Genomic DNA, 13,881 nt, shown 5'->3' with positions numbered 1-13,881 from the left:
ACGAGCAGCGCGGCAGATCTTCGGCCTCCAAGGCGAAGGGAAGAGAGGGCTGACCAAGCTCGCCAGCTGCTTGACTTTGGAGCACCCGCACTCAGCCGCCCCGTGCGGACGCGGGTCGCGATCGGATCTGCCCGACGGATCAATGTTTCTCCGATACACGAACTACTCCGTACGCTCTACTAACAGCTCAGTTCACCATCTCATCTTCAGACAGGCTTCTGCCATTTCTCTGCATCGTTGTTGCTATATCCTTGAGATAGATGTTCTTGCCAATATGCAGTCCCCTTGCCAATTTATATATTCTAGTCATAGTGCGCAGGTTTTAATGTTATGCTTACAGCGTTATCAATTCCCACGTGATGGTTACCAAAAATGGCATTTACTATTAGAATAGAGTAAATTGCAAAAGGCGCAGTTAAAACGGCTGCTCACAGTAACTTCTCTCAAACAGTCACTTTTCTGTTCTTCGCTGGCCCGAATCGCAACGAGAATGCAACTGTTGTGTCTGCTCGCTTGCCGTTTGCTCCTGCCTCCAGATCATCTGCTCCTATTACTTTCTTCTCTTGCGGCGCTAATCCTGTACTCTAAGTCTGCCTGCCACTCAATTCCAGTCTCTCCTAGGTATTCTCGCCATGGACAAGGCCGAGCGGCTGAGATTGCTCTTTGAGGATGACAACTTGCTGCTGAGTTCAAACACTGGCCTACATCAAGAGCCAGCGACCACTCCGGAGCAATCGCCACCAGCAGAAGCAAATTCCCCAGGCCAGGCTCAAAATTCCTGTCCTTTTCATGCAGACTCCTGCTCTGTCTCAGTGAATGACAATTGCACGGAACCAGTCGAATCAAAACACCGCGTGCCTGAAAACAACTCGAACACGCGCGAATCCCCGGTTGTTGAAACAGAAATTGAGACTTCTGCAGCTTCTCTCGCCCAATACTTCTGCCCCCTGCTGGCCATCTCTCGACTGCCTTACAAATACATACAGGACGAACAGTCTGATTCCATTGCGAAGCGTTTCTTTGACCAGGGAAAGTTCTGGCAGAGACATTGGGATTTGTAGGCACTTTCCGTCATAATCACTCTCGCCCCACTAGTCGCTTCAATCCTGCCATCTGTATTCACTGTCAGCTAATTACCACTCTCAGATACTACATAATTCCCCCAGAAGACATATCTCCTCGCCCTCTTCTCCTGGTGCCTGCAGTACAAGTCCAGCGGCTTATGAACGAGATTAATGACGCGTTTCACACTGAGTTGACTCTTCCAATGGACCCCAACCTGGGATTGTTTCTTCCGTTTCAGGAGGACGGCACCCCTCAACCCCAGTTTCTCGGACAGTGTGCCAGTAAGGAGACGAAGGAACAGTTGGAAGCGAGCATTCCCAGACCTTTGAGCGAGCATGGTGATGAGAACGCTCCGGTTGCTGATAGCTCAGAGGCGGGTGGCTCACTTGCTGCATTTCGAGAGAAGATTCAGGCAGGCGTGAACGCCGCCAGGAACAAATCAAAGGAACAGGGACGGAAGAAGAGAATCCAGAGATATCTCGAATGGACACGTTCGCTGAAGAGAACCCAATGTTATCTTGGCCTGCGTCCTCGACGCCCGCAGGGTCTTCAACGTCCCGTGCTCAGTGAGAACGCAGCCCAAGAAGAAATACAGAGAGCAGAACGTGAATATGGACTGGCCTGCGGTGCCATCCTCCTCCCCCTTCAACTAAACGAACCTGCTCCTTTCCCATTCGCAAGTGAGCCAATATTCATCTGCGTCGATATCGAATCGAACGAGCGTTGCCACGAACAGATAACCGAGATCGGTATCTCCACTCTCGACACTCTCGATCTTGTCGGCGTTGCACCCGGAGAAGGAGGGAAAAATTGGATAGATTGGATTCGATCCCGTCATTTTCGAATCAAGGAGAGGGCGCATATCGTCAACAAGGAGTACGTCTCTGGGTGCCCGAATAGCTTCGAGTTCGGCCAAAGCGAGTTTATTTCGCTCAAGAGTGCGGCAAAAACGGTGGATCAATGCTTTCAGCCACCTTACTCAGCCCATGTCCCGCCTCAGATCAAAACAAGGAAACAAAATGGGCAGGAAGCAAGTGTCACGCTTGACAACATAATTGGTGAACACAAGTTGCGTCCCCGAAACATCGTCCTTGTTGGGCATGACATTGATAACGACATCGCGTACCTTCGCAATTTGGGCTGTACTCTGTTTACCAAGGCAGCAACTCGCCCACAGAAAAGCCCGGCTGCAAATACCGGAGGCGGGTTTCATGCGAGTCAGCCGACTCTTTTAGAAGCACTGGATACTGTGACTCTCTTCCAAGTGCTGAAGCGTGATACATGCCCTCGCTCCCTAGGAGTGGTTCTGGCTGATCTTGGGCTTGTTGGTTGGAACCTTCATAATGCCGGAAACGATGCTCGCTACACGCTCGAGGCAATGATACGGATCGGGCTGACGTCGCGTCTTGTTCTGGACGGCGATAAACAACATTCAGTGACCGGATCAAGCAACTGGGCATTGGGATCGCAAGCGTTCAAGGGCGGGAAGAGCAATTTCGACATTCATGTCGACGCTGTTGCAACGGCGTACGACAGCGCCTGGAAGGCTGAAGTCGAGCGACGGGTTGCTCAGTCCGTTGCAGAAAGCGAGATGCGGATTCGCGAAGAGTGCAAGATTTGGGAGATCGCAACAGGTTGGGAGGGAGATGAGGCCAACGACGATGATGTGGACGGGGTGACGCAAGAGGAATTACACTCCGCACGAAAGGCAGGAAGCAAGGGTAAATGAGACCGCCTAGAGGCAAGGCATGGAGGCCTGAGAGTGTTCTGGCAAGATTCGATGAGATGTCTACGTAAGGACGAGTTGTCAGCTGTGCGGCATGAAGTGTGCCAATCGAAATTGATGATTGGAGATCGCCAGCAAGGAGAGTTCAGCATATCAAGCTGCAATAGCAATCAAGTGGTGGTATTATTACATATTTCTCTTCTTTCCTATCTGTCACTTCAAGTTTTTTACTGTTTTCTCCTCTCTCCACACACACAAAATAATTATGTCAGAATAACTAGCTTGAGGATTGTGAACGAAATGCCAATTAGTTGAGCTAAATCTACCACGACAGGACTTTCTTGGTAACTTAGCGGCAGATACAACTGACGTCACGCCTTGCTAATGGCATCAAACACGAAACCACAAATTATTATTGCTGGATTTCTGTCAACTTTGAATCCTCGTATTTCTGTTGGGAACGGTCGCCAGACTTCGTATTTTTACAGTTCTTGAAGGTGCCAAGACCCCGCTCTCCAGCTTCTGTATCCACTCGTTCTGTACTGTAGAGGCAACAGGTCTGCAAAACTTAAACGGAAAACACAACCCCTCCGCAGGGAAAAAGAGACATTTACAATAATCGAGACACTGGGGCAAATGCTACATGACTAAGACTGGAAGAGAATTGAACGACAGACAATCGTCCTGCAATTCGTGATCCACACGTGCTATTATTTTAAATATTGCTTCGCTTCGCTCCGCAAATAATCATGTCATCAGAGCCCCTCACCAACCTACTTACTTCGACCTGCAAGCCTGCCTTCAAACGGGCCACCAAGCACCCATTCCTCAAGGCTGCAGGCGAGGGGCAGGTCTCCAAGCAGATGCTGTCGCAATGGCTCTCGCAAGACCGGCTGTATGCGCAGGCATACATCCGCTTCATCGGCCTGCTGCTCAGCAAGGTCGTGCTGCCGCCGCGCAACCCGGACAGCGCGAAGACGCGGGCGCCGACGACGGAGCAGCGCGTGTTTGACATCCTGGTCGAGGCGCTGGTCAACATCCAGCGGGAGCTGCGGTTCTTTGAGGACACGGCGCTCGAGTACGGGCTGGACCTGACGGCGATGGAGGCGAGCGAGGAGAAGGAGAAAGAAAAAGGCGCGGGAAACGTCTTTGGACCGCAGCCTATCACACGCGCCTATATCGATCTGTTCATGTCGGCGGGCAGCCCTGGCACGTCGCTGCTGGAGGGGATGACGGTGCTCTTCGCGACCGAGTACTGCTACCTGCACGCGTGGAGGTACGCGGCGTCGGTGATGGAGTCGACCTCGCCCCGGCCGGCGGAGCCATCGCCCGCGTCCTTCTCCGTGGGCTACGACGGCGACCCGGACGGGGGCGCGCTGCGACGCAAGTTCATCCCCAACTGGGCCAACCCGGAGTTCGAGAAGTTTGTCAACGCCATCCGGGATGTGACGGATGAGCTGGCGGGCAGGGTGAAGGGGGCGGAGGAGGTGGAGAGGGAAAAGGGAAAGTGTCTTGGATGGTGGAAGCAGGTGCTGTGGCTGGAAGAGAGGTTTTGGCCGAAGATGGAATGATCTAGACAGCTAGTTGTCTTTGAAAAGAATGATACTGTGCATGTTCATTCTTCTGAATGTATTCAGTGAATTACCAACGTACTAAATCAAGAGGCTATAGAAACTAATGCACGTTTCCATTCATGGAAAACGGGAAGGGAGCAGCAACAGCACAGCCCTGCCGATTATCGAACTATAAACTGTAGTACATAAGATACTACCATCATACCAACTTTATTTCCTATGTCCTTCCCAGCTAGGATAGCGTATGCGCAGCCATCCATTACGTAGTACATAGCGAGAGTGGAGAGGATATAGTTACTATCATCGCGTCATCATCATTACTTTTACTGTCATAGCCTGACTTTACGTGAGGCTCGGACTACTCGGGCTTTGCTTTCTTTTTTTTTCTCTTCTTTGCTCTGCGTCCAGGATCTATCATCTATCTATCAGATCTGGACTTTGGTGAGAAAATCAATCAACCCGTGAGTAGTGAGGGAATTAACTCACCAAGAAAAAAACAAACACATCGAATTGTCGATTATGAATGATCATTGAGGCTATGAATTGAATGGATCTGGACCTCAGACCTCTCGTCTCCTACCTAGGTAGTAATGAAGGTTGGAGCATGTGTATTGCTTCCTCATCCGCCAAGACGGACGAAGTACGAACTGAACGTTTTCGAGGAAGCTATCGTTCAGAATAATGACCCGTTTTTTAATCCCGATACTGGCAATAGGTAGATACACAATTCGTGCATCTTGGTATCGATTAGGAGATGTTATCGGGATTCTAGACAGCAGTGATAATGTGGAGGAGAGAGAGAGGAAACTTTCATGCCCAAGAAAAAAATTAATTATTTTTCTTTTTGAGCGGTTTATTGCACGAATCATAATCATCGCCGATACATACGCCCTTGCTTGCACGATGGTAGATTAGATGCCTAGCTAGGTAATGTCCATCTTGTCTACTCCTTACTGGCTCTGGGCATGGAGGCGATAATATCCCAAAGCGGTATAACAGATACCAAAACGGGATATGGGGACGAATCAATGGCAACGGCCAAGCGAGGCTGTGCTTCTAGCTCCAAGCTGGCAGCTACCCGATGGACCGTTCAGACTCTTTTCTTGACATAATTTTATTAGTATTCTCTTGTCTCTTACCATCGTGACATGGTTAGTCGTGGATACTAGGTTAAATATTTCGGTGGAGACTAGACACTAGAGTTGGTGATGCATTACCACGCCAAGCACGCACTCACTCACTTCAACATGAGATACTTTTGAGTCTTTGACTTCGTCTTCCCCTCCGCCCCCCACAGCAGGGTGGAGGTTAACTTCCCTTAGGTACCCAACATAGGATCCCAGATCCTGGCAATTGTAACCAACTTCTGCTGAACACATAGACTCCGAGAGGCGCAGCAGGAAGGTTGCAAACACAGTCAGTGGCACACTAATTAATTAATTATTAATTAATAATTGCCTCTGAAGGGTTCAGGCGGCCGAGATAAGGCGGCCATATCTATGAGTTGAGGCAAACATGGCGATTATCTAGAAGCCTACCCAGAAATTCATCGATCACCGCCACACCATGAGGCGGTGCAGTATGCTCTTTCTTACTAATTATGGAATGGTAGCCAGTCATGTGTAGCCGTGTTGGGCAGGCAGTGTGGCTGGTGTCCTGCCTAAAGTTATCAGATGACAGATTCGTGCGTGCTTCTGTCAATCTAGAAACTTTCGGCTGGGATCTGCAGCGCCGTGTGCTGGAAGACAGCGATAGTCCGAAAGGCTCCCTCAAGGCTAACCCTGTCCATAATCTGATTATCGCTGGCAATCTCCGCCCGCAAACTTTATCTCCTAGGTTGGGTCCAGCTTGGTTATGTTTACTCTGTACTGCCACAGGAGACGGAGCGAGTTCAGCTACTATTGCAGCACTAGCGTTTGAGCTCTGCCTGTTACTTACTGTGCATGTCTAAGCCATACCGGAACTTCGGGCTGACGAATCCTTGCCTGTCAACCTGCCGCAGACGCATGCGTCACCATGAGAGGCGCTTATCGACTATTGCGCCGCGAGTGACGATTGACACGCAGATTGGCCGCGCTTGAGAGGCGCACTCTGAAGATAGCCCTGGTGCATTGAAATCGCCTGGCAAGACTCATCAGTTGATTGGAAGATGATATTTGCTCAAGACAAGATGGTGTGGGACAACTGCACTGGTCAGGCGTCAGGATTCTCGCGGAGCATGTAGCATGTACTCTGTACTGTAGTACGACAAGGCGCGGCAACAGCCGAGGGATCGTGTTCGTCTATGGTGGTATTTTGGCCCCACCACCTACCTAGGTAACTCGCACTGTCTCGAAGTTGGTTTGACAAGCCCAGAACTTGGCGAGTTGGCGGTTAGGTGCTTGGAGTGGGCGGTGTTGGCGGCGGCAAACAAAACGTCGACTTCGCTGGGCGGCGCCAAAAGACTAAAAGACGGGCCACTCACGCGCTGCAACGACGCTCGCCGCTGTCAACATGCCTCGTTCTCGTAAGATGGATTCCTCCAACAGGTATTGGCCTGTCGCGCTTAGAGATCAGAGAACGGTGATTCGCAACAGTAACTGTGATGCGAAAAAGGGGATTTGTAATTCGCCCATTGGCCAGCAAACGTCGGCCGCAGCAGCCGGTGGTTTTCTCGCGCGCTGCTCGTAGTCAGGATGAAAGGAGATTGCCTTCCATCTTTTATATGCCCTTGGCACGCCCCACGCAGCTCTTGTTGCTCCCTTGGATCTGCAACCACCGTTACCAAGTTCAAACGAGGCTGTGTTTCTGCATTTTTACTTTAAAACTTACTTTAAAAGTACTCCCCTTCAAACACCAGGCACATGTCTGTATAGATATGGGTGCGCGTCTGCAGCAACAATCCTTTGTTTTTATCGCCTTTCTAGCAGACACCAACGCTCGCTGCAGTCATGGCGACCAGAAATAATGAGAGCAACGGGTTCTTAGGACCTCCTGTGATCTCTCTGAATACAACAGTACGGCACAGCGAGGTGGTTTCTGACACTCGAACCATGCTGACCGCAGAGCAGCAACTGAGTCCATCCTCCAGATCATCACCGTCTTCACCAGATGAAATATCGCCAGACCGGCCATCCAGTCATGATGGCAGTCTATTGACAGTATACAGACCGTCTTCCCCGACGACACCCTCGTTGGACGGGGAGACACTGCGCTCCAGATCAGGATCGTTCACGTCGTCAGCACCCACAGTCGTCCGGTCCAGAGCGGGCTCAAATGCCAACTCGGAATCCTTTCAGGCGGCTTACGATGACGTGCCTCTTTCAGAGGCCCTGAAGCCCGATCCACGCTATGAACGGGACTTTCACGTCGAGGATAACAGATTCGCCTTCTCACCGGGTCAGCTCAACAAGATGCTGAACCCCAAGTCTCTTGCTGCTTTTCGCGCATTGGGAGGTTTGGATGGTCTGGCATACGGGTTGAGGACCCATTTGACAGCGGGTCTCTCGGTCGATGAAGGCCGTTTAGAAGGTCATGTTACTTTTGAGGACGCAACTCAGTCTTGGAATCTGAAGCAACATAATAAAAACATGGCACTGGAAGGTACTACTGATCCATCGTCAGACCTTCCTGTTCGGGAATCTCAATTTGCGGATCGGTTACGAGTATTTGGCCGCAACAAGTTGCCGGATCGAAAGACAACTGGCTTCCTTAAGCTCTTATGGAACGCTTACAACGACAAGATTATTATTCTGTTGACCATTGCAGCCGTGATATCTTTGTCTCTGGGCCTGTACGAAGCGTTCAGCGGCGGGTCGAAGGTGGATTGGATTGAAGGTGTTGCGATATGTGTGGCTATCTTGATCGTGACGATTGTCACTGCGGCGAATGACTGGCAGAAGGAGAGGCAATTTGTCCAGTTGAACAAGCGAGTGAGTTATTCTATTTATTATTTTCTTGGCTGAAATTCCCAGAAGTTGACTTCCTCTCAGAAAGATGACCGCCAAGTCAAAGTCGTTCGCTCGGGAAAGTCGGTCGTGGTGTCTGTCTTTGATGTCATGGTCGGCGACGTGCTGCACATTGAGCCCGGCGATTCACCACCAGCAGACGGAGTGCTCATTTCCGGCCATGGGATCAAGTGCGACGAATCTTCCGCGACAGGAGAATCAGACCAGATGAAGAAGCTCACGGGACATGAGGTTTGGCAGCGGATCATGGATGGAACAGCCACCAAGAAGTTGGATCCCTTCATCATATCTGGCAGCAAGGTCCTGGAAGGCGTGGGGACGTACCTGGTGACCAGTGTTGGCCCATACTCCACGCATGGGAGAATTATGTCCTCTTTGCAAACGGAGAGCGAGCCAACGCCGCTCCAAGTGAAGCTCGGAAAGCTGGCAGACTGGATTGGATGGCTGGGTACAACGTAGGTGGCCATAACACATGCACATACACAGTTCTGCTAATTGGGACAACAGTGTCGCTGTCATTCTGTTCTTCGTGCTTCTCGTTGGATTTCTCGCGGGATTACCGGACAACCCTGCGTCTCCCGCTATCAAGGGTCAAGAATTCATGGACATTCTCATTGTTGCGGTCACCGTTATCGTGGTTGCCATTCCCGGTACGTATTAGCTTCTCAATTTCATTTTATGTTATGTTAGCTAACAAGCCTTTAGAGGGCCTTCCTTTGGCTGTTACGCTCGCTCTTGCATTTGCCACTACACGTATGGTCAAAGAAAACAATCTCGTCCGAGTCCTGCGAGCTTGTGAGACTATGGGAAATGCTACTGTCATCTGCTCTGACAAGACGGGTACTCTCACCCAGAACAAGATGACGGTAGTTGCTGGTACCTGGGGCTCCGATGAAAGCTTCAACCAGCTGCCCCTGAACGGGGACAGCCCAGCGCCCACAACGACTGTGTCCGAGGTCTTCAAGCGATTTTCAAGTGTCATCAAGGATCTTATTATCAAGAGCATCTCCCTAAATTCTACAGCATTCGAAGATGATAAAGATGGGGGCAAAGAATTTGTCGGCAGCAAGACGGAAGTGGCCCTGCTGCAGCTCGCCAAGGACCATCTGGGTTTGAACCTTCGCGAGGAGCGGTCGAATTCGGAGACGGTGCAGCTGTTTCCCTTTGATTCGGCTCGGAAGTGCATGGGCGTTGTCTATCGGGAACCGTCTGTTGGCTATCGGCTCCTCGTAAAGGGAGCAGCCGAGCTCATGCTTGGATCTGCTACATCTGTGATCACGACGTCAGCTGGCGAGGAAATCAGGAGCGTGCCACTGTCCAAGGACACTCGCGAAGCAATTTCGGAAATCATCAATTCGTATGCCCAGAAGTCCCTCCGCACCATTGGGATGGTGTACAGAGACTTTCCCAGCTGGCCTCCGAAAGGGGCGAAGACCTTTGAAGATGACTCCTCTGCAGCCGCTCTTGAAAGCGTGTTCCAGGATATGACGTGGATTGGGGTTGTTGGCATCCAGGATCCGCTGAGACCGGAAGTGCCCGCTGCAATCAAAAAGTGCAACAGTGCAGGCGTTCAAGTGAAGATGGTCACAGGTTGGTGTTCTCCTGCCCGCTTCGCTTGTTCAATTACTAAACTTTGCTACAGGTGACAATGTAACGACTGCTACTGCGATTGCGGAGTCTTGCGGCATCAAAACCGATGGCATCGTGATGGAGGGCCCCAAGTTCCGTCAATTGTCGGACGAAGAGCTCGATCGAATCGTTCCGCGTCTTCAGGTCCTGGCACGTTCCTCTCCAGATGACAAGCGACTTCTTGTGGAGCGTCTCAAACGTCTGGGAGAGACCGTTGCGGTTACAGGAGACGGGACAAACGACGGCCCAGCTCTTAAAACTGCCGACGTCGGTTTCTCAATGGGGATCGCTGGGACAGAAGTGGCTAAGGAGGCCAGCTCGATTATTCTCCTGGACGACAACTTCAAGTCCATTGTTACTGCAATTGCCTGGGGTAGAGCCGTCAATGACGCCGTTTCCAAGTTTTTGCAGGTAAGCTCGTTGTTCCATTGTCTCTCCAAGGCCTGTCTGACCGGAGCAGTTTCAAATCACTGTCAACATCACTGCCGTCTGCCTGACTTTCGTGTCGGCAATCTACAGCGATTCCAATGAAAGTGTTCTTAATGCGGTGCAGCTGTTGTGGGTCAATCTGATCATGGATACGTTTGCTGCTTTGGCACTGTAAGATGACCTCCTATCATATCAAAAACAGTTTTCTCCTGACTGGGTTTATTACAGAGCGACCGACGGACCAACCGAAAAGAGTCTCAACAGAAAGCCAATCCCAAAGAGTGCACCGTTGTTCACGATGACCATGTGGAAAATGATTATCGGCCAGGCGATCTATCAACTGGCTGTGACGCTCACCCTCTATTTCGCCGGAGACCAGATCCTTGGAAATGTCCTTTACGGCTCTCAGGGACAAAAAGACCTCCAGCTCGACACCATCATCTTCAATACGTTTGTCTGGATGCAGATTTTCAACGAGTTCAACAACCGCAGACTGGACAACCACTTCAACATCTTCGAAGGCATGTTCAAGAACTATTGGTTTTTGGGAATCAACTGCCTCATGGTCGGCGGCCAGATCCTGATCGTCTTCATCGGGGGCATGGCCCTTGGCGTGACGCCCCTGGACGGCGTTCAATGGGCCATCTGCATTGGATGTGCGATCTGCTGTCTTCCCTGGGCAGTTCTCTTGCGACTCCTTCCAGACCGGTATTTCGCCGTCGTTTTCACTTTTGTTGTTGACAGTGTGGCTTTTGGACTGCGGCCTATCTCCAAATTCTCGCGACACGTTGGCAGTGCCATCGGCAGGGCAGTTCAGCCGCTGAAGCGATTCGCTATGCGCATTTTCCGCAGGGGGCAGGACATGAACGCAACTCCTCAAGACGAGGAAGCTGGGCATTATTTGGCTGAGATGAACCCTAAGCCTGCCGAATCGAAAATTGTGGCTCCATCGATCGCTAACCCGCCTCCTATTACGATCACCACGACGGACTAGATAGGCTTTCATACGATTCTTTAGATTTCTCTACGCGGAGATAACCTTCCTGTCTACCGCAAACGTCTTACACCGGTCATCAAGAGGGAAGCTTTCGGCTTTTCTTTTCGTCGTTCTTCGGAACCTGTATTATTATGCCTTTTTCACCTTGGATCATCAGGCTTCTCGGACTGTCCGGCTCTTCTCATTTGAAGGAATCATTCTAGGGGGCATTATGACATTTTTTTTTGTTTCTTTAAACGAGGAGTTCATGGTTCTACACATCATCCTGGTATCAGCGTTTGGTTGCATAGATTCCGGTTACTGACTGAGATGCATGGCACGGGGCACAAACATGTATGTTGGGCTGGTGGTTGTCTGATCATGAAATAGATATCTGTTCTGTTTTTGCTATCTTTTAGGCGTTTTGAGGCGTTGTGGGAAGATACCTCCAGATAGCTACATCCATGTATGAGTACATTTGAACTATAGAAAAGTGCTTAAGAGTTGCTAATAATACAGACTATTCGAACTAACCTTATTATTACGGAGTACATTATAGTAAAATAATCTAATTCGTCAATCTATCAATGAATGCAGTCGTAAACGCAGACCCTTGAATGTCTGCCTCAGGCGGCAAGGCGGCAACAGACACCGCCTGCCAACGCGGCTTCTCCACCGCCGCTGCCCGCAACAACCAACTCCGCCGCACTCTGCTTGCTCAGCCCGACTCGACTCGGTCCATTATCTGCCTGCCTAGCTGCAGCTTCATCTTCTAGTCGGGGCGGAGTTGCTTGTGAGAGAGAAAGTCCTCCGTGTCATTGCGATTCGGCAACGAGCTCTTTACTTCCTGCCTTGCAGGATCCTATTCCTCCACCCCCCACTTCATTCTATCTATCCGCCCACGTCACGCACCTATACTATACGTACTCGAATCCCCGCGATAGAATAGTTGACGGCTGCTCCATACGACCGACTATCTGCGCCATTGCCAGGCAGACGAATTCTTTCTTTCGATCTACCGGCTGAGTCGTTCATCTGTTTAGTCTAGTGTTCTACACAGCCCCGAAGTGAGCTTCGAGACATCACCTGTCGACCAAGACAAACACCCACCACACCAACTCAGAGAGAGAAAACATGGCGCAAGTAAACTACCGCACGATCAACGTCGACGTCCTCGATCCGGAATCCTCGGTAAACTTCCCCCTCGAGACCCTCCTGCCAGGCAATCTCCCTCCGCCGACAAACGCCAACAACGCTGCGGCCGTCGCGTCTCAGGTGCGCCAGCTGCTCCGGGGCGGTGACCCGGAGGGAGCGCTACGACTCGTCCTGGACACGGCGCCGCTGGGCGGGGACGCGCAGGCCAAAGAGATCCATCTGGGGACGGTCATCGAGGTCCTGCAGGGGATCCGACAGGGAGAGATGATGCGGGTGTTGGAGGGGGTGTGTACGGGCGAGGGAGGGTCCGATAGGGCAGACTGTCTGATGAAGTATATGTAGGAGACGCCCCCATTGTCAACATGTCTATTTGATTATTTGTCGACTGACATGATCCTCTGTTCAGCTACAAAGGCATGGCCTCCCTATCCTCGGGCACCGGCGCCCAGTCTCCATCGTCCCGCAAGGCCGTCTCCCCCCAGCCCACCGGCACCACCGGCTTCTCTCAGATCCAGCCGCGAAACTTTGGCGAGGGCGGCGCCGGCCAGCAGATGAGCGTGCTGCTCAGCTGGCATGAGAAGCTCGTCGAGCTGACGGGGTATGGGTCGATTGTGCGAGTCATGACGGACCGGAGGACGGTGTGAAAACGATTTGCTTTTCTTTCTTTCTTTCGATAAATAATGAAGATTTGTTTTTAGAGGGGTGTTTATGTTTAAACAGACACTTCAGCATGTTACTATGTTTATAAACTTTTCGTACGTACGCTGGTAGAAACATACTTGCAGGCTGGTCTGGACATGTATGTACACAGCGACGGAGAAAAAAAGGTCGAGATTATTATTTATCTAAGTCCTGATAGATATCGTCATGGACATGCGAATGCGAATGCGAATGTGAATGAAATGAACTAGAGCCCGACCTCAACCCATGTCTTATCTATCTACCGTACATATATATCATACACTGCTACACTGTTATTAAAAAAGAAGTAAACAAATGAGGGAAAAAGAAAAGTTCAGGCAGAAGTCATCACGACCCATCAAAACTCCCTCCACCGAGGATATCCTTCAGATTAACCTGGCCACTTCCCCTCTCCAAGGGCTGCGCCTGTCCCTCTCCCTCTTTCCATCCGATCATGTAGATGATTCTGAACGTGGCGGGGATACCGCCCCGGCTGTTAGCCGCTGCCTCGCCTTCCTCCTTGTGGAGCTCGCGATAGATGGCCTCGTTGGCCAGCAGCACGTCGCGCGAAATGGGGCCTAGCTCGCGCTGCAGGATGGCGTTGCTCTCGCCCATGGCCTGCAGGTCCTGCATCAGGGCGAACGTGTCGGGGTACTCGACGACGATGTCCTCGACGTCGACGGTCAGCATCTTGAACCC

The 13,881-nt window shown here is 51.1% G+C and overlaps 5 protein-coding genes across 5 annotated transcripts; 4 read left to right on the top strand and 1 right to left on the bottom strand.

Annotated features, from left to right (window-relative positions):
• Positions 1 to 632: 632 nt before the first annotated feature.
• On the top strand, positions 633 to 2,794 carry T310_6381 (QDE-2-interacting protein; the record flags this gene model as incomplete). The annotated part of the gene is made up of 2 exons (XM_013470788.1): positions 633 to 1,057; positions 1,147 to 2,794. 2 exons carry the CDS (start codon positions 633 to 635, stop codon positions 2,792 to 2,794), a joined length of 2,073 nt encoding a protein of 690 aa, XP_013326242.1.
• Positions 2,795 to 3,540: 746 nt separating this feature from the next.
• On the top strand, positions 3,541 to 4,362 carry T310_6380 (Transcription regulator; the record flags this gene model as incomplete). The annotated part of the gene is made up of 1 exon (XM_013470787.1): positions 3,541 to 4,362. One exon carries the CDS (start codon positions 3,541 to 3,543, stop codon positions 4,360 to 4,362), a length of 822 nt encoding a protein of 273 aa, XP_013326241.1.
• Positions 4,363 to 7,295: 2,933 nt separating this feature from the next.
• T310_6379 (Calcium-transporting ATPase) lies at positions 7,296 to 11,364 on the top strand (the record flags this gene model as incomplete). The annotated part of the gene is made up of 7 exons (XM_013470786.1): positions 7,296 to 8,276; positions 8,319 to 8,767; positions 8,820 to 8,962; positions 9,018 to 9,902; positions 9,955 to 10,352; positions 10,402 to 10,541; positions 10,599 to 11,364. The coding sequence occupies 7 exons, from the start codon at positions 7,296 to 7,298 to the stop codon at positions 11,362 to 11,364; spliced, it is 3,762 nt and encodes a 1,253-aa protein (XP_013326240.1).
• A 1,116-nt stretch (positions 11,365 to 12,480) lies between these two features.
• Positions 12,481 to 13,217, top strand: T310_6378 (Actin-related protein 2/3 complex subunit 5; the record flags this gene model as incomplete). The annotated part of the gene is made up of 3 exons (XM_013470785.1): positions 12,481 to 12,839; positions 12,908 to 13,139; positions 13,200 to 13,217. The coding sequence occupies 3 exons, from the start codon at positions 12,481 to 12,483 to the stop codon at positions 13,215 to 13,217; spliced, it is 609 nt and encodes a 202-aa protein (XP_013326239.1).
• Positions 13,218 to 13,408: 191 nt separating this feature from the next.
• Positions 13,409 to 13,881, bottom strand: T310_6377 (uncharacterized protein; the record flags this gene model as incomplete). The annotated part of the gene is made up of 2 exons (XM_013470784.1): positions 13,409 to 13,441; positions 13,579 to 13,881. Coding segments are annotated over 2 exons (336 nt in total), but the record flags the coding sequence as incomplete, so codon positions are not given.

This window comes from Rasamsonia emersonii, assembly GCF_000968595.1.
Source record: "Rasamsonia emersonii CBS 393.64 chromosome Unknown ctg1118621760402, whole genome shotgun sequence".
Classification (NCBI taxonomy): Eukaryota; Fungi; Ascomycota; class Eurotiomycetes; order Eurotiales; family Trichocomaceae; genus Rasamsonia; species Rasamsonia emersonii.
This window is presented reverse-complemented; position numbering and strand designations above follow the sequence as displayed.